This window comes from Panthera uncia, chromosome A2, assembly GCF_023721935.1.
Source record: "Panthera uncia isolate 11264 chromosome A2, Puncia_PCG_1.0, whole genome shotgun sequence".
Lineage (NCBI taxonomy): Eukaryota > Metazoa > Chordata > Mammalia > Carnivora > Felidae > Panthera > Panthera uncia.
In genome coordinates this window covers 58,312,805-58,332,767 of record NC_064816.1, presented here as the reverse complement: position 1 = coordinate 58,332,767, position 19,963 = coordinate 58,312,805, and the positions used below count along the sequence as shown (strand labels likewise).

Below are 19,963 nucleotides of genomic sequence, written 5' to 3'. Positions count from 1 at the left end.
TCTGTCGGGTGTCTCCTGACTAACTGTGAGCTACCTGGGAGGGGTCCAGGGAGACAGGCCCCCTGAGCCAGCCTGCTGCGCAACACGCATCTGCGGGTGTGGTTGTGAAGTCCCGGCCGATGGCATTTGTACAGGCCAAGCACTGCCACAGATGACCACCTGGAACAAGGTGTTTCTCAATGAGAAATGACTGGAAGCTTCCCCAGGCCCCCCATTTCTCCCACTGCCCCCCAGGTGCTACATTTGTGCACCCCGTTCTGGTAGATGGGCCCCCCAGCCCCCTGTGTGGACGGCTGTGCACACGCATGTGTGGCAGTCTGTCCCCACCAGGGGACCACGCTGCCAGGGGAGCGCGCTACACTGTCTGAGTTGTATTGGCCCGAGAGGGGCGCGTGAGGTTCGAGTGTTTAGTTCTATCGCGCATGAGGTGTTGTGTTTCTGTGCATCAAAGGGCCCTGGTATCTCTTTCTGAGAGTGCTCCTTATGTCTTCCGTCCATTTTCTGTGGGACCTTCTTATCTTGTACTTCGGTTTTTAAGAGCTTTCCGTACATACTGGGGAAATTCGATCTTCATCTGTGATGTATTTTTCTCCAGTTTGTCTGTTTTTATTTAAATTTTTTTTTAAAATGTTTTTATTTATTTTTGAGACAGAGACAGAGCATGAGCAGGGGAGAGGCAGAGAAAGAGAGGGAGACACAGAATCTGAAGCAGGCTCCAGGCTCCGAGCTGTCAGCACAGAGCCTGACGCGGGGCTCGAACTCATGGAGTGTGAGATCATGACCTGAGCTGAAGTCAGACGCTCAACCGACTGAGCCACCCAGGGGCCCCTATTTAAAAATTTTTAAACTATTCATTTATTCATTTTTGAGAGAAAGAGAGACAGAGCATGAGAGAGAGAGAGAGACATGAGCATGGGAGGAGCAGAGAGAGGAGGAGACACAGAATCTGAAGCAGGTTCCAGGCTCCAAGTTGTCAGCACAGAGTCCGATACAGGGCTCGAACTCACAAACTGTGAGATCGTGACCTGAGCTGAAGTCAGACACTTAACTGAGCCACCCAGGTGCCCCTAATTTGTCTGTTTTTATTTGTCTGATACTGCTTGTGATAGTTTTTTCTCCAAGCAAAGGTGTTTAACATTTAAAATGCTATAAAATTCATCCTACCTTTATTTTCTTTTGTGTCTGGGTTTTGAGTTAGAAAGGTTTCCCTACACTGAGGTTATGAAGGATTTCACCCATTTTCCCATTTTGTGCTTTATTTTATGATTCTGTGAAAGTGACCTGGTGTGGTGTCACTTTTCTGTTCATTCCTGCAATCCGTGTGCTGTGTGTGTGTGTGTGTGTGTGTGTGCGCGCGCGCGCGCGCGCGTGTGTGTGCCTGTGATCTGTGTGCTGTGTGTGCTGTTTGTGTGTGTACGTGCTGTGTGTGTGTCTGTGTGTGCACGTGCACTGTGTGTCTGTGTGCTGTGTCTGCGCTGTGTGTGTGCTGTGTTTTGTGTGTCTCTGTGTGTGTCTGTGTGCTGTGTGTGTGTATCTGTGCGTGTCTGTGTGCTGTGTGTGTCTCTGTGTGTGTGTGTGTCTGTGTGCTGTGTCTCTGTGTATGTGCATGTGTGTGTGTGTGCTGTGTGTCTGTGTGTATGTGTCTCTCTGTGTGTGTGTCTGTGTGCTGTGTGCGTGTGTGCGTGAGCCCCATGTTGCCGTTGGCCTGACACACTTGTTAGGAATCGTGTGGACCTCCCTGAGGCTGGCCGGGCCACCGCGCTCCCCTGTCCATCTGGGTCGGGCTGTGTGCCCACGGACCAGCCCTTGTACCAGTGCACGTCTCTGCTGCATGAGTGGAGGATCCTGCCGGCTGGTCCGAGGTCTTCAGTCCAGAGGCCGTGAAGCAGTGTGAACGGTACCCGTCCTTCCCTGAGCCGCTGCATCTTCTGAGCCCTGCGGACACTGCTCCTCTGCGCTCGGAGGGCCGGCTGGCAGGTGGCTCTGTCCGCAGGGAAGAGCTGGTTGTGTAGACCCCACGGCAGCGTCCTTCCTTAGGTCTTGTTTTGCCGTGGACACCTGTGTGTTTATCTCCAGGGGTGGTTCTCCTGCAGGCGGCTTAGTGTCTGTTTAGGATGTGAACACAAGGTTTCCTTGTAAACTACCCTCTTAGGCCTGCCCGCCCAGTGCTCCTTTTTTATAAGGAATAGTTTGCAGCACTGCCCTTCCCACCTTGAGGTCGGGCCCCTGCGCAGTCACCAGAGCAGTGCTACACCTGTGTGAGTTTCTGGAGGGCGGGAGACTTTTCGCAGAGCCCAGAATTGAACACATTTGCATGCGGATGTGTGCCTGCAAAAGTCACGCTGTGGTGAGCCGCGTGAGAAATGTTAGGGTTTCTGTCTATGCTGAGATTATCTGTACACAGGCTTCTGCCTACTGGTGTCTGGGGTGTGCGTGGGGGGTGTGGGGCAGAGGACAGCGCCCGGGGCCCTGGAATCGCCTGCTCCCTCCAGGCCCCTGGCGCTCGGCAGCGCCCGTCGGCTGGGACGCGCGTGGGGAGCAACCTGCTTCAGGGTCCTGTGCTCCATGGGGAGTGAAGGCAGTAGGTCCACTGGTGAATTCCTACTTAGAAATGTCCCCCGAGACACAGTGTGCAGGCACTTCCGTAGCGGGCATGCTGAGGGTGCTGAGGACGCAGTCCAGAGCCTGGATGGTAAGCTTTTCGTGCGAAATTTCACAGCAGTTCACGGAATGTGGTGTTTGTAAGCAGAATGGGTCTGGCTGTTTGATGAAGTCACTTTATACGTCCTCAAGGAGGCAGAGGTAAGACACGTGTCTGTGTGTTTCCCTCTCCCCTGTGTGTCCATGCGTGTCCATGCAGACCCGTGGCTCAGGGCTGTGGGAGAACTCTGCCTTTGCCCCCACGCTGCTTGTATTCTTGGTCCACTGTGCTGAGTACCTCCCTGGGACACCACCTGCTTGGCGGTTGGGTCTGAGCACCAGGCTGTTGCTGTGGAAGCCCCATCGTCACCTGCTCATCGCACCGCTGGGCAGCTTCCTTGTGGCCCTCAGCAGCTGCCACATCCCTCTGTCTGGGCTTGGTTCCCGGGCTTCCCTGTGTCCTTCCGTTCCGGGCACCGGGGGCAGGGGGGTAGCGGGAGATGTAGGAAGGGCTCACCTCAAGGTGGGACAGACAGACAACCTCAGTCTGGCCCGTGGGCCATCCAACACTCTTCCTTGCCACTTCCTTCCACTGAAGGTGTGCTGGGGAGGCCCTGGGGAGCCACGTGGGGTGGGTGGGTGGGGGTCCAGAAGGAGCAGGTGCACATGGGCTCACATGGGCTCGGAGGAGACCGTGCTCTTCCAACAGAGCAAACGGGAGGCCCTCCCAGTGGGCTTCATGGGAGGTGTGGTGGCCACGCCTGAGCAGCGGTGACCTTCCCCAGAGCGTGCTGTGCTCTGTGTGGTGTCGCGAGCTGTGGTTCTCTTGTACCCGGGCCTTTTCCCCCCAAAGTTGGAGCATCGGCTCTGTCTCGCCTTTATTTTCTCAGTGCACTCCTAGTCTCTTCTCGCGTGTCCTTGGTGCGGGACAGGAGTCACCAGGCCACAGTGCTCAGAGGTGTTTTCTTCTGATGGCAGGCTTTTGTATTGGCCAGTGTGGCTTAGGTGGTAGTGGTATCACCTGCACTGCCAGTTCTTGAAAAGGGCCTGTGGTCGTGGTCTGCTCTCTGCAGATGGGCTGTGGGCAGGCGGGGGTGGGGGGGGGTGGGGGAACAGCACGTGGCTTGAGACGGCACCCATGCACGTGTGGTGGCTCCTTACACTTTGTCCTGCGTCCGTTGGAAGAGAGCTGACATGTCCTGCACAGTGACTTGCCCTCAATGTTTGCTTCTGTTCATTACTCCAGGGCCTGGAATCTGGCTGCTGCCCTTCGGGCCAGTTTTACAAATAAAACTTAGCATGTCTTCTTACGCACCACTTTCCTTTTTCCGGTTGGTCCACTGCATCCTGGGGAGGATTTTCCAAACAGTGTCTTGTCTTGGGTGATTTCCTTTGTGCTACAATGTAGCAGTTTCTGCCTCCCTTCAGTTGTGGGGTGGATGTACCCTTCTGTCACCTACGGAAGGACTCCAGACTGTTCTCTAATATTGTTTGATTCCTTTAAAATGAACACCACTGTGACCAACTTCTGTTTTATAACCTTGAGCTCTTCAGTTGGTATCCCAGTGAAACTGCGTGTTAACCTGAAGACTGTCACTGGCTTAGTCTTATTAACTCTGCTACTGAAAGCTGGTGGTGTATCGTTGCATTGTTTGTGGCTCCCATTTCCCTCCTTTCCCCTTATATTCAGTTACTGACAGTTCCTTTGCAGAATTAGGTACAGATTTCGTGTGTCCTGAGTTCAGTTAATACCCAGATATTTATTGTTTGTGCTGGGTTTAGGAATGGTATCTTTTCTACTATGTGTTACAGCTTCTGACGGTTAGGAAAGTGGTTAATTATAAAAGTAATAATAAAAGCAGGTTTTAGAAAATTTGGAAAACAAAATTTCTCTGGTTTCATCATTATTAGTATCTTGTTAGATGTCCAATTAAAAAATTATATTTGCTATATATTAAAAATTATAAAATAATTTATATATAAAATAAAAAAAAATTTAATGTTTGTTTATTTTTGAGAGAGAGAGAGAGAGACAGCGTGAGTGGGTAGGGGCAGAGAGAGAGGGAGACACATAATCTGAAACAGGCTTCAGGCTCCGAGCTGTCAGTACAGAGCCCAACGTGAGGCTTGAAGCCACAAACTGTGAGATCATGACCTGAGCTGAAGTTGGACGCTTAACCAATGAGCCACCCAGGTGCCCTAGATCATTTTAATATTAAAAACTACTTGGCTGTTGTAACAGGTGAGTTGTAAGTACGTATGCATAAAAATAAATTCTCCTAATTCTGTAGCTAATGTTACACACCACAGAGAATATCCTCACACAGGTTTTAGAAATGGGGACATAATCGTCCACATACTGTAAAAGTACTTACTGTCGGGTACAGTTCAGTGTTTAGTGTATCTGTAAGGCTGCCCAGCCATCACACGGCCTCATTCCAGCCATCGTTCTTACCCCAAAAAGAACTCCCCTCCCCATTTCCTCCCTAACCTCCCGTCCCTAGGCAACCACCAGCTTACTTTCTCCATAGTTTTGTCAGTTCTGGCATTTTGTGTACTTGGAATCAAGCAATCTGTGGCCTTGGTGTCTGGCTTCTTTCACTCAACATAGTGTTTTCCAGGTTCATCTGTATTTGTAGCAAGTATCAGGGCCTCATTCCTTTTGTTGGTCAAAACCTCATTGTACGGATGGACCACACTTTGTTTACTAGGTCATCAGTTAATGGACACTTGGGTTGTCTGTTATGAATAGTGGTGCTGTGAATATCTGTGTACCTGTTTCTGTGTGGACACACGCTTTTGTTTCTCTTCAGCATATACCTGGGGGTGGATTGCAGAATCATACAGTAGCTCTGCGTTTGACCTTTTGAGGAACCATCAGAGTTTTCCACAGCCGCTCCAGCCTTGCATACCAGTACCGTGAGGGGGTTCCCGTTTCTCTGCAGCCTTGCCGATGCTTGTGATTATCTGTCTTTTTTGTCTTGATGGTTTAGATTTGCATTTTCCAGTGACTAAAAATGTTGCACATGTTTCGCATGTGCTTATTGACTGCATATCATCTTTGGAGAAATGCCTATTCAGGCCATTCACTCATTTTTAATTGGGTTATCATTTTACTGTTAGATGGAAGAGTTCTTTATATATACCGGACACTAGGCCCTTCTCAGATAAATGACTTGTCAGTATTTTCTCCCATTCTGTGGGTTCCCATTTCTCTTTCTTGACAACGATCTTTGATGCACAGAAGTTTTGAATTTTGATGAGGTCTGATTTATCTAGTTTTTCTTTAGTTGCATATGCTTGTGGTATCGTATTTAAGAAACCATTGCCTACCCCAAGATCACAGTGATTTACTTTTGTATTTTCTTCTAAGAGTTTTATAATTTTAGCTCTTGCAATCTCTGACCCTTCTGAGTTCGTTTCTGTGTGTCTGAGGTTGTGGTTCAACCTCAGTGTTTTGCATGTGGGTATCCACTTGTCCTAGCATCACAAATGGACTTGGTTTCCCTGTTGAGAAGCAGTTGGCCGTGAACTTGAGAGTGTGTGTTTGGGCCTTCAGTTCTATTCTGTTGCCTCTCCATCATGTCTGTCCTCATGCGGGTACCACGCTGTCGTGGCTGTCGAGGCTTGCTACAAGCTTTGAGGTTAGGAAGTGTGAGTCTTGCTGTTGGTTTTCCTTTTTTAGGATTGTTTTGGCTATTCTGCCCTTGCATTTCCATATAGATTTTAGGGTCAGCTTGTCGGCTTCTGCACAGAAGCCTGTTGGGGGGTATTGACAGGTACTCATTTACGCACTGGCTGTAGATGAGTTCGGGGAGTTACCGCTTACCAGTATTTAAATTTTCTAGTCCATGAACTTATGAGGCCTTTCTGTTTTAGTTGTTTATCTTCAGTTCTTTTCACCATGTTTTGCTGTTTTTGGAGATTAACTTTTTTGTGAGGGGTTTTTGCTGTTAAATTTATTCCTAAGCATTTTATTCTTTTTCTAAATTTTATTTATTTAAGTAATCTCTGCACCTGACTTGGGGCTTGAACTCATGACCTTGAGATTAGGAATTGGATGCTCAACCAACTGAGCCATTCAGGTGCCCCTGGAATTGTTTTCTTCTTAGATTGTTCATTGCTACTGTGTAGAAATGCAATTAATTTTTACATATTGGTTTTGTAAGCTGTAACTTTGCTTAACTCATCAACTGTAAGTAGTAGGCTCTTTTAAAAACAATTTTTTTTAATGTTTATTTTTGAGAGAGAGCAAGAGCATGAACAGGGGAGGGGCAGAGAGAGGGAGACACAGAATCTGAAGCAGGCTCCAGGCTCTGAGCTGTCAGCACAGAGCCCGATGTGGGGCTTGAACTCGTGAACTGCGGGATCATGACCAGAGCTGAAGTCAGTGCTTAACCGACTGAGCCACCCAGGTGCCTGAAAGTATTTAGTAGGCTTTTAAGGATTTAATGTATTTATGCAAGGCCATATTATCTGCAAATAGAGTTTTACTTTTTCCTTCCAATCTAAGTGTCTTACTTGTTTATTTTCTCAGTCACCCTGCCCGGTACCTCCAGCAAAGTACTGGATGGAAGTGGTCACAGCGGCCCCTTGTCTGTTCCCCAGTCGTGGGGACAGTGCCCAAACTCCAGTTAAGTGTGATGGGAGCTGGGGCCCTTGCTCTTCCCATGTCTCATTCAAGAACATCCTCCAGCACCTTCAGCGGAAGCGACCATGACAGGAGGCTGTTGACATCTCACCACCTTACTGATTTCCTGGGATTAAGGGCATCTGGGGATAAGGGACTTTTAGTTTGACAGGCGGGCGGTCTGCCCATCACCCAGTGGGGCTCCAGTGCACAATGAAGGAAGCCTCCCGGGAACCACGCAGGCCATCGGAGCTTCGCGTGTGTGAGGCGACTGTGTCTTTGGGGTATTGGGGTGGTGGTGACCTCCCAGGGACTTGGCCGTCACTCGGACTCTTGCTCCCGGTGGGCCCCGGAGCATGTAGGTGCAGCTCTGGGTCAGACCCCAGGCGCCTGTCAGCCTGTGGGGGCATGTCCTGTGTCTCCACTGACACTCCTTAAATTCTTTCTGCTTTTCCTTTCCCCTTTATTTTCTTTATCTTCATTTAGTTTTTCTGTTTTTCAGAAACTGTATTGCCAGCTCCAGTGTCCCAGCTGCTTTCTTTTATATTCTGTCATTTTAGTTTTTTTTTTTATTTATTTTTTATTTTTTTTATTTTTGGGACAGAGAGAGACAGAGCATGAACGGGGGAGGGGCAGAGAGAGAGGGAGACACAGAATCGGAAACAGGCTCCAGGCTCCGAGCCATCAGCCCAGAGCCCGACGCGGGGCTCGAACTCACGGACCGCGAGATCGTGACCTGGCTGAAGTCGGACGCTTAACCGACTGCGCCACCCAGGCGCCCCTTTTTTTTCTTTTTTAACATTTACTTATTATTGAGAGACTGAGAGAGACAGAGCGTGAGTGGTAGAGGGGCAGAGAGAGAGAGGGAGACACAGAACCCGAAGTGGCTCCAGGCTCTGAGCTGTCCACACAGAGCCTGATGCGGGGCTCGAACCCACCAACTGTGAGATCATGACCTGAGCCGAAGTTGGAGCTTAACTGACTGAACCACCCAGGTGCCCCTGGTTTTGTTTTGTTTTTTTCCCCTGGGAAACTCATGCATGATTCCCTCCACTGTAGCTGCGGGTCCTTGTGTTGGGTTGGCTTTTTCTTTGTGGTCATGCCTCCGTCCCACAGTATGTGTTTTCTGAGTGGGATTGTAGCTGCTGCTCTCGTTTCACAGCTGCAGGGTCATCTTACGGGCGGGCGGATGCACACAGGAGGACGGAGACACGTGTGGGTGCATCTGTACCTCCAGTGCTGTGTGGAAGAAACCCTGGGTCGTGTGGCTGGGACGGCCGCCTCTTCCTGGACACACTCCTCGCCCCTGCCAGTACTGACCCCACCTTTCTGCTCCTTATGGAGCCTTGGAGCTTCTGTGGTGTAAATTGGTTGCTTTGTAAGTTTGTTTTTCAATTCAGAAAAGAGTTCCTAAAACTTTGTTTTTACTTTGGGATAACAGAGTTTGACCTGAGAATTCCTGACTTAATTTTTAAATTTTAAAGCCTGAGTTAAAACCTTTCCTATTCTTGGATGGGTCTTGTTTCTATATTTGGAGGTAGGAAGGTTTCTGCATGAAATTTCTCATGCATCTGTCTTGAGAACACCTGTTGTGTTTGAGATGAGAGCAAATCCAGGCAAATTTAAAACCACGGCTTATTGCAAGAAAATGGACTCTTGGGGCTTTTGCATGAAGGAATCTCCCCTCCGCCGAGCACGCTGTTTGTGAACATGTATTAGTGCGGAGAAGATGTTCATGTAAGGGAACCCTGTCGTTTATCATTTGCGTTAGAGAACGGTGCTGGCGGCTGTCCTTCCTTCTGAACTGCTGTGAGCAGTGTGTCCTTGTCTGGATGCTTCCACTTGTGTGTGCTCCTTTGTTCACGGATGGGGAAGGGGGTGCCCAGCGTCTGCGTTTCCTAATAGTCCGTTCCTGCAGCGGCTCACATCGCTCTTCCTGGGTCATGGTCCCCGTGCAGACAGGGACCAGGTGACACGGCTGCTGGGAGAGGGCGGAGGCAGTGGGATCGGGCCGGCACGTCCCCCCTCTTGATGCCAGGTGCTCAGCTCCCTGGGCCTGGTGTGCTGATGTCACCTGTCCGGAGCCCTCCTGTGGTGCTGCTGCTGGTAGCATCTTGGGAAGGGTGGGGGGCTGGCCGCGGGGCACATGGGCTGCGATGTGCAGGTGCAGTGCAGGGCTGGCAAGAAGTGGGTGTGAGGGCCAGGCAGAAGGATGGGGCCACATGCGTCGTGTGATGGGGACCTGAGCATTCCTGCAGCAGTGGGCACACTAGGTGGGACTGCTCCTTCCACGGGTAGGGAAGGGGTGTGCGGTGACGGGAGGTGATGACAAACAGGTCCGTAGACTTGCTGGCTGCAGGGCCACCTACTGGTGTGTCCCTGGCCTTCTGTGCTCCCGCGGACCCCATGAGCTGGCCTGGTCTCCCTTCCCACCCCGCCCTGTGTGCGCTGCCCCTGCTCGGGCCACCCATCCCGGGTGTCCCAGCGTTCACCAGTATGGGATGGGCCGCCCCTGCTGGGTGCCAGGATGAGCAGAGGGTGGGCTGTGTGTGCCTGAGGCTCGCCCGTCCACCCTGACGTTTTTGCTTTCACTCCGCTTCTGGGCCTCCCAGTGTCCTTCTGCCGCGTTTTCTTGTTTACTTTTAATGAGACTGATACCTGCTGCTCCCGCCCCCCACCGACCTTGGCGTACCCGAAGTGGGTCATGGGGGGCAGAGGGGTGGCCCCATAAGAAGTGGGTCTTGCAGAGTAAGGGTGGGGTGGGGTCCTGACCCTGTAAACCCTGCTCCCTGGGGAAGCCACTCCGGGGGTTTCCATGGTACCCCCGGCCCCGCCTCCTGCCACCAAGGGCTCTCTGCATGCCTTGGTGGATGTTTGGGCCGTTGGCCCTCCTGTCCCTACTGTCGGTGAGTGTTGGAGGTCTGGTGCAGTTTTCTCGGGTGGGATTACTGCTCAGCTGGGGAGTCTGTTGAGAGCAGAGGTAGTAAAAAAGCTGGTCATGACTTGTTTGATTTTGGATGGATGGAGAAGAAAATGGAGTTAAGACTAAGAATTCAGCCTTCTCCACTTGTCATGTGTGTGCAGGTTACCTCATTTTTGTTGGAAAATGTGTACTATATATTCACGTACTTGGAAAATATTTGGAATGTTCTTTCTCTTGTCAAAATAATTAACGTGAGGGACATCATTCAGTCGGTTAAGCGGTTCAGTCGGTTAAGCGTCCAACTTCGGCTCAGGTCATGATCTCATGGTTCATGAGTTCGAGCTCCGCGTCGGGCTCTGTGCTGACAGCTCAGAGCCTGGAGCCTGCTTCGGATTTTGTGTCTCCCTCTCTCTCTGCCCCTCCCCTGCTTGTGCTCTGTATCTGTCTCCAGCAAAATATAAATAAACATTAAAATTTTTTTTTTTTAAATGACGTGATTTAAGAGGAAGTCTTGCTGTAAGAAACCTGCACTGCCGGTTAATCAAAACAGCATATAGTAAATGTGGATGGTGTTTCTGCGGGCTGACCTTCTGAGCAGTTTGCATTAAAACCTATCAAATTATTCATGGGCGTATTATGAGGGGCTTCAGGTATTTCAGGTGAATCATCTGGTATTTTTAATTGTGCTACATAATTAAAATGTTAAAGGCAGATTATCAAAATATACTTTGTGACAAGAATTTTGTATCAAACGCTGATGGCGGTGTGGAGAGTCTCCTGGGGGCAGAGTGAGCGGGAGCTACAGGCCGGGGGCATCAGTGCCCTGGGTGTCCCCACGGCGGCACACTGTTGTCCCGCAGGCTTCTGCTACGACTGGTCAGGAGCAGAAGCAAGAACGCAGGGGAGCGAAGTAGGACTTGGGCTGATGGCCTCAGGGCACAGGGATGGAAGCCGGGTGGGGGGCTGGGGGGCAGCAAGTGTGTCCCGAGATGGGCCTTGGGTTAGTGGGACGCCGGGAGGAAAGTAGGAGGCGGCACGTGGGAGCTGCGGAACCAACAGTCTTTCCAGCACGTGAAGAGCACTTCTGCGGCCGGGGAGCACCGACAGAGGCTGCGGCGCAAGTGGCTCAGAAGGAGCTCGTGTGGCCAGTAAGCACGAGCACACGGGAAGCCACGAGACTCCTCTCTTGTGTATTCGGGGGGCAGGACCCCTTCCTGGGCACACCGCAGGTGTGGGGTGGTCCCGGGCCAGCAGGTCCCCCGCTGGGTGCTCAGACCGACCCTTAGGTTATAAAGATTCCACGAAAGGAGAGCGTGGCACCATCCATGCCCTCGAAGCTTTCCTCCACTTCCTTATGTGGCATTCTCGACTCCTGTCTCGTCTCCCTGCCCCCAGGCATGACAAGACACACCCAGAAATCATGAAACTTCACCGTGTATAAATCAGTAAAACGAACATTTAAGCTTAATGTGATTGTCGTGAATTTCAGTGCCCAGTCTGTGTTCATGTTTTCCTGAGTGTCTGTTTTCTCATGGCTGGTTTTTCTGGACCAGCGTTCCGGCAGGTCTGCCGAGACTTCAGATTTAGAACTCTTCCGCTTTCCTCTTTAACTGTTGCTGTTTACTTGTAAAGAAACGTGGAACTTTGTTGTAGTTTCTAGCATTCTGGACTTGGTTCTGGTGAGAATGTTCTCTGCTGCTCTGCCTGCCGTACGCTGGCGGAACGGGATGGATTTTAGGCCCCTTGTTGGGGCAGGATGGTGACAAGCCTCTGTCCTGAGCCAAACTTTCTTTCCAGGTGGGAGTGCGCTGAAGAGGGTGGCGACCAAGTGTGAGGGGGACAGTGGCCCCGGGCAGGACGGGGTGTCAGGCACCTGGAGCGTGGGACCCGAGGTCGTGGGCTTCTGCTGCTCAAGGAGCCTGGAAGAGGTGGCAGGAGGCTGTGAGCACGCTGGGCCTGCCTCGTGCCCTTTGGGTGGGTCACCGTGCACAGACTGTGCGGTCCAACCCTTCCTGTCCAAGGTGTGTGGGGAATGTGGCCGTCACGTCTTGGTGCTGAGATGGGGCCCACGAACCTGCTTGCAGGCTCCCGAAGCAGGGCATTGGCCTCCAGGGTGGGCTCCCCTCACCCAGCTTGGGAGTGCAGGAGCCCACAGGACAGTCCCTGTGCCTCCACCTGCTGTGTCCCCTGCCCAGGTCCTGGAGGCAGTGGGGTCAGTGAGGGAGGTCGTGGGAGGGACGGAGGTGGTGGGAGCATTGAGGGGGTGGAGGTTGTGGCAGGGACGGAGGTGTCCCACGAGGGGAGAGGGTAAACTGCCTTAGACGTGCCACACTCTACACGCTCATGCCACACACATGCACAGGCCCTGGTCCCTCCCATGGGCACACTCTGGGGAGCCACCCCCACTCCTGGAACCTTGGAAGGGGCCCAAGGGTGGCCCCCGTGCCCCCAGTTAGAAACCATGCCCTACGGCGCTAGCTCCTGCTCAAGCGCCTATAGAGGCCGCGACTCCTTTGCCTACCACTTGTCACGCTGGCCACTGCTGGAGCGGCATTGGTTTCTGCCCGCGCAGGGGTATGGAGGGGCGGGAGCGACCTGAGCAGAGCTCCCACCCCGGGGAGGGGGTGCTGGCTGTGGCGCAGGAGCCCGGCCTGGCAGCTCCTTTCACGTGGCCGGCCGTGGGCTCCTGGGATGCCCACGCTGCAGGGAGGCCTGCGTGCTGACTCACGCTCCTCCCCTCTCCTCCTTTCCCCTCCCCTCCGCAGCTACATCTGCAGCTGCAGGGGTGTGGCTACGGCCAGTCAGGGATGAGGCCAGTCAGGGATGACGGGGCAAGGGGGCCCAGAGCACCTGCACATGACAGGAGGCTTATTTTTACACATCGTTGACCGCAAATAATCCACTTTATTTAAAGAGAATGTGGATTCCAAATGTTAAAAAAAGCACCCAGCAGGGTGCCGGGCTCTGTGGTGCTGTGTGAGCAGAGCCCCTCTGTGAGCCCACAGCTCTGGGGTGCAGGGCACCCCCGAGCAGGAGCGGCTCTGGCCGTGGCTGAAGGCTCAGCCCTGTGTCGTGGGATGTGGCTGTCCCTCCTCTGTGAGGGGTCCCGAGATATGTCTCTGGATTTCTGCCAAGTGCCAGACAATGTTGGCCTCTGTTTTGTGTGTATTTTATTTCTGAGTTTCCATAACTTGGATGGTTTCGAATAGTTAACGCACACACTCCATTAGGCCGTGCGGCAGGCTGTGCGGGGAGGACGACACCCCCCACCCCCATCCTGGCCAGGCCCTCGGGTCCTCGCTGCACACTCCAGCATGGCCATCACGCCAGGGCTCTGGAGCTGCATCGGGTGCTGGCGGGCCCGGTGCAGGTGTCTGGGTGTCAGGTTGCAGGCCGATGGCCGCCTGGTCCTAGGGCCACAGGCTGAATCGCCGCCTCCTGTCCGGGAGTCCTGAAGAAGAGTCTTTTTTCTCTGGATAGGATGTCTGTGTTGCAAGGAACTTAATGGTTAAAGGAACAGAAGAAAGCCAAACTTCCTGTTCGTCTCCCACCCGAGACACCATGGAGACTTAACACGCTGGCGCTTGCTTTTACCCACATGCCCATGAGTGTCTCTTAGTAAATGGACCCACGCCATACTCGAAGCCGCACACTTTCCTCATGTAGCCCAGCGGCCTCTGCAGACTTGTGTGTCCTGGCATCCGTGTCAAGCCTGCCCGGTCTTGACCTTTCCCGCCTCTTCTGCCCTGCTCCCTGGGGCTCTCTCCCGAGCTCCCTTCCAGACTCTGGGTGGGGTCCTCCGTGCCTCTGTCAGTTTCTGGGGACGTGGACAGCCACTAGCCCCTGGCCCGCAGCTGCCCGGCCATCCTCACACCGCCGTCCCTTTGCATGTATTTCGTGTCCTGATCTCCCCTTGTGAAGGACCCAGATGGGACCAGGGCCTCCCAGTGACCTCATTTAACTTTGTTTTTAATTTTTATTATTTTTAATGTTTTACTTATTTTTGAGAAAGACACAGAGCATGAGAGAGGGAGGGGCAGAGAGAGAGGGAGACACAGAATCTGAAGCAGGTGCCAGGCTCTGACCTGTTAGCACAGAGCCGATGTGGGGCTTGAACCCACGAACCGTGAGATCATGACCTGAGCTGAAGTAAAGACGCTTAACCAGCTGAGCCGCCCAGGCGCCCCCTCATTTAAACTTTTAAATAAGGCACATTCTGAGGGCTGGAGGGTAGGACACCATAGAATTTTTGGGGTCACGCTTCAACCCCTGATAGGAGCCAGTTATCAGCTGTGAGAGCTGGGCGATGATGGATGCCAGCCTCACATGTAAGGTGTACGAGGCAGACCCACAGGAGGTACACACGTTACCTGCGAACCACCACCTGACCAGAGATGGGGGGCTGCGGGGGTGCTCGTGTTCCGACCCTTTTCTGCACGTCTTCATCTGCACAGATGAACACGTGCTCACTTCTGTGTCTCCCCATGAGTGCAGCCTCATCCTCGGGCCTCTCCCTCCACATGTGGGTGCCGGGCTCCCTGAGGCTTGGAGAAGGTGGGCGAACTGCACCTGTTGTTGGGACAGCCTCACTCAATGGTGTCGCCTTGTCCACAATTAGGCTTCTGTCCTTAATTTAGATCTAAAACTCACGTAGTAAGCTTGAGAGTCCAAACGTTTCTATGTGGTGTTTATGCTATTGTTAGCACTGTTAAGTTTAACAGCAAATCTCTTCTCCTGTTTTATTTGTAACGTCAGCCAAGGCGCTCGGCCAGGCCCGTGTGCACCTGTGCTGGGTTGGCCCTGCAGGGACAGTGGGGTGTGGCCGACGGGTTTTTCAGGCAGCTCCAGCACACCACTCAGGTCTCAGGAGAAAGCGGGGCCACGTTTGGGTTTGCGTGGAAGCTGCGGGTGGAAGTTGTTGGACAGTTTCTGGGGGAGCAGGAGCCCCGGGGCCGTATTACCGAGGCCCTTAGCTTGAGGGACTGAGCAGCATTCTGGGGTCCACAAAGGCCGGCAGGCTAGGCTGTGCCGTTGACCACAGCCACATACCCCATCCCCGGCGTGCTGCATTCGTGGACTTCTCTGCAGCATGTCCCTTTGTCCTTGGGTTCCCCGGGAGGCCTGAGGAGGAGGGCCAGGAAGGAAGTCACCCTGCCCCAGGAGGGAGCCCCTTGGGAGCTGGAGGTGGGGCGTGGCTGGGGCGTGGTGCTATCTCACCTGTCCTTCTTCCCCAGGAGGCAGGAGCAGTTCCAGAGAAACCCCGACAGCTACAATGGCGCCGTGCGTGAGAACTACACCTGGTCGCAGGACTACACTGACCTGGAGCTCAAGGTGCCGGTGCCCAAGCACGTGGTGAAGGGCAGGCAGGTAACCTTGGGGCCCCTCCAGCTCCTCCACGCAGCTTTCTCTGTGGCCGCGGCTGTCTGGTGTGGGCTGCGCTGGAGCCAACTGGCCTGTCCTGTGGTCTCCACTGTCCTTCAGCCGCAGACATGACTGCCAGCCCTGTTGTGCTGCTGGGGTGCACCTGCTGCTGGGTGTTGAGCTCCAGTGTCCTCCCCCTCCCGTGGTTCATTGCGTGGCGTCCCCACAAAAAGCCTGACAAGGGAGGCAGGGTGATCCACATCACGCCCATTTCACGGATGGAGCAGGCGCCTGGAGAGGCAGGGCGGAGATCCCCAGGTTGTGCAGTGGCCCATGGTTCCTGGGCCTGTGCTCTCTGGAGCACTGGGTGGTCACGGGGTGGGGGGCGGGGGAGGGGGGCGTCGGCCTGAGCAGGGGCACTCACAGCCTTAGCTGGTGTCTCTACTTGAGAGCAGGAGTAGAAATGTAACCTTCGATGGGGAGAGAGAGAGATGTTTACTCAGTAGTCGTGCACGTAGGGAGGCCTCACTTTAAAGGAAAAACCCCATGTAATTTGTGAGGTTGTCCCCTGAGTGCTGTTTGCCAGAGAAACTGTATTCTTGCTTCTGTCTTCACAAGACTCTTCAGCCTGCACGGTAAGCAGTGCCTTCCGTGTTTCGTAGGTGAGATGGCGGGGCCGAGCAGTTCCTTCCCCCCCCCCCCCCCGTGACACAGGTGCCCCTCACTTGTGCCTGGGATCACTGAGTGCTCTGGGAACTTGTGTGAATGACTGCGGTCAGCGCAAGTGCGCTGCCTCTGAAGCTCTGAAAAGCTCTGAAGCTTTTCAAACAGCAGTGCCGCTGGCTTCTTTCAAGGAGAAGGTTCTGGAACATGCAAAGTAGAGCTTATACATGACTAGCTCCTACGTTTTCTGGAAATGACTGCCGTGTGAAGCGGCACCAGCTTCGGCTGGCTTGGCTGTGTGTGAAGAAAACCAGGCTGGGCGGTGAGCTAGTCCCTCTGGGGCCCCTGTCCTGAGGTGCTGACCCTAGACTGCCCAGGCTGCACCTGGAACGGGCCCAACCGTGCGTAGGACACTGGCAGGAGCCAGGCAGCCCCCAGAAGTTGCACTCCCACCAGTGTCGGGAGGGAAGGCAGGAGCCCCGAGGCTTCTTGGCTCCATGTGGTGGGTCAGGGGTCTTGGGCCATGCTGGCTGGAGCACCGTGTCCACTCATTTCTCCCTCTGCCCTCTTCCCGCCTGTGTGCAGAGATGTCACCAGAGCACGGTGACCCCTGTCACGTGGACTTCAAGGTCTGCGTTAGACCTGATGACCAGGGGTCATCCACACAGCATCTTGCTCTGATGACCATGTCCCCTCCCGTGTTGGTAGGTGCAGGCCAGTCTTCCTGTGGGGGGGAGGGGGGACTTTGCCCAGTGTCCCCTGGGGCTTCAGTGTTGGTGGGAACTTGGACCAGTGTCTTCTGAGGCTCCAGTGTGGGGGGGAGTCTTGCCCAGTGTCCTCTGGGGCTCCAGTGGCGGGGGGGGGGACTTTTCCCAGTGTCCTCTGGGGCTCCAGTGCGGGGGGACTTGGCCCAGCATTCTCTGGGGCCCGGTGGGGCAGGCATCATGTTGTGTTGGGATTACCTTGTATGCAGGTAAGTCAGTTAAGAAAAGCGCTGGCTACAAACTTTGCTGAAGATAGCTCCAGCTTCCTGGTCCACTTCCTGTCTTCCTACTTCTCCACAAACTTCTGGAACTTTCTTCGGGAGAATTTGTATCAGGCCTAACCTGAAACTGGTTATTTTCTCTTTGACTCTGGAGACCCAGATCACCTGGTCTCTGGCTGTACTTTCCACCCCAGGAAACATACATGCTGACTCTCCCCCAAGCCCTGTGTCTTGAGGGTTCTGTGCCCTTCATCGTGTCCCCCTAGGGGACAGGCTGTTGCACCTAGGGGTCAGATGCACGTGTCGTGACTTCGATATGTCCTCACTTTCACCAAGGGTGGTTCTGGATTGTGCTCGTTCCCTCCTGAGACCTTGACTGAGCATGGGATGGTCCCCAAGGCTTGGACAAGATTGCTTCTCTGGGGCTGACCTTGTGGGGTGCAGGCAGTGACAGCTGGCACTGGTGTGGCAGTTCCAGGGAGTGGTGGCTGCCCGCGGTGCGTTGGCCGCTGGTGCATTTGCGAGACCAGCACGGTGCTGGAAGAAGGTGATTTCTGTGTTGGCATTTTTATGACACCTGATGACCGTATTTCTGCTGGCCTGGCTTCATCTCTGACGTGATTCAAGTTTTCTTTATCTTCTTCGGGAGTATTTTTGGTCCATGTTACGGCTTTTTTTTTTTTTTATTTTTTTTTTTTTTTTTAAAGAAATTGAGGTAATACAGGCATACTGGCTTCCGATGTGCAGCATGGCTATTTGATATATGTCTGTGCTGTGAAATGATCGGTGTAGTAAGTCTGGTGAACACCTGTCACCTCACATGGTAACACTTTTTCTTGTGATGGGAACTTTTAAGATAATCTCTTGGCAATCGTCAAATTCCCCGTTATTCCTATACCGAAGCAGGGGAGGGGTAGAGAGAGGGGGAGAGAGAATCCTAAGCAGGCTCTGGAGAGCCCAATGTAGGGCGCTTGAACTCACAAATCGTGAGATCATGACCTGAGCTGAGATCAGTCCGACTGAGTCCCCCAGGCGCCCCCTGAAACCTTCTTGTGAAACTCCATGGCCTCTCACGTTTTTTAGTGATCTAAGAGTTTTAACTACAGTTCACTTAAAACTTAGCAATAGGTTTATTTTGGATGTCTTGGCTTTTGCTGGTCTCGGGTTTTTCCTCTTGGAGTAGTCAGTTTCTTTCTGGACTGGCTGCTTTCCAGCCCTTCCCTGAGGTGCCTGTCACAGCTACCTGTCAGCAGTGTTTATTTTAGGGTTTTGACTGTGGCACCTGTCAATCGTCGTGGAGGTGGTGACTGTGGTCGCAGGGGTCCAGTGGTGAAGTCACGGTGGTGGGTGTGCCGGTGGCACTGTGAGTGCATGAGGGGGCAGCAGGGGTCCCCGGGCCCCCTGCCCGTTGGTGACTGGTGCCAGCAGCAGCAGCAGCAGAGCGACCGCTGTCCCTCTGCGCTGGTGCTCGGATGCAGCAGGCGGAGGAGAGCGCATGCATTGCCCTTGGCGGCCAGGGTCCTGCCTTTTCACGTGGCCTTTTTGCTGGTGAATCTAGAGCCAAACTCTAGAGGCTTTCGCCTCGAGCAGGAGTGAGTGCACTCAGCCGCCCTTCGCCCGCTGTGCCAAGGAGCAGGGGACGTCTGCGCTGGGGTGGAGGTGCCTCTGCCCCTGCTGGCATCCCCTGGCACCAGTCATTCCTGGCATCTCACCGAACGCCAGGACTTGGCCGCCGGGAAGTGGAGCTCCGGAAGTTTTGAGGCCAACCCCTGTGCAGACGAGACAGCCTCCGGGCCGCTCCTGCCCCGTTAGGCCATTGCCCTTGGCCGAAAGCATGCAGACAGAGTCCCGGCTGGAATGCATGACCCCCCTCCTCCCCGGGGACCACGCGTGGTCTTTGCTGAGGATGAGTCCTGCGCCTTCGCCACGGGAACCTCCCACCGCGGCACTGGCACTGAGGCTCCTGCTGTGGTGCTCGGCCCTGAGCCGTTGGGGCCACCCGTGGGATTTGTCCTGCAAGCACTGAGCGAGTGAGCAGTGGAGCTCCCTTCTCGGAGTGGGGAAGAGCTGTGGTCCCAGGACCATTTTTATCCACTTCATGCAGGGGTGTGCGTGGTAGGGTGCTCACATGTGACGTTTTCACAAGGCCTGCCCCTGTCCAGCTGTCCTCCTCCAGTCCCCGCCCTGGCCTCAGTCACCATGTCGTGAGCTTCTGGGTCACGTGTGAGTGTGCGCTGCCACGTCCCGGGCATGTTCAGGGGCGGGCGGTTCCTGACCCTGCCTGGTAGCTGGCACTGCGGTCATTGCCAGTGTCTTGCTGTTGGAGACGGGGACGCAGTGAACGCCCTCTGGTGTGTTCTGTACTGCACGTGCACGTGCCACGTAGGACGCATGCCGGGAGGCGCTGTCACAGGTGCAAAGGGTGTGGCATCCCTTCAGGACTGCTGATGGCCCCCGAAGGGGTGGGCACCGATCCATGTTCCCGTTGTCATCGTGCACAGGGGTACAGCATCAGGTTTGGGGGTGGTAGAAGCTGGATGGGTGGAAAGGGAGCTTCTGGGTGTATGTGGATTCATATTCCTCTTGGGAGTATGGTTAAGCATGTTTTTACATGTGCTGGTTAGACCTTAGGCCCTTTGCCCTAATGATTTCTAGGAGCTCTTTATAATCTCAGGTCAGCCCCCGGTCTGTGGTGTGTGTTGCAGACCTATTGCCTCATTTTGTTACTAATATTTTGAGTTGGCTTCTGGTATTTTTTTCC

General features: G+C 53.7%; 1 protein-coding gene across 2 annotated transcripts in view; it reads left to right on the top strand.

Annotated features, from left to right (window-relative positions):
* The window catches only part of NUDCD3 (NudC domain containing 3), a 62,410-nt gene that overhangs the window by 22,881 nt on the left and 19,566 nt on the right, over positions 1–19,963 (top strand). For both annotated transcript variants that reach the window (XM_049641171.1, XM_049641172.1), the window contains exon 3: positions 15,428–15,560. In XM_049641171.1, coding sequence (XP_049497128.1) covers positions 15,428–15,560 — 133 coding nt within the window. The remainder of the gene's footprint in view (positions 1–15,427; positions 15,561–19,963) is intronic.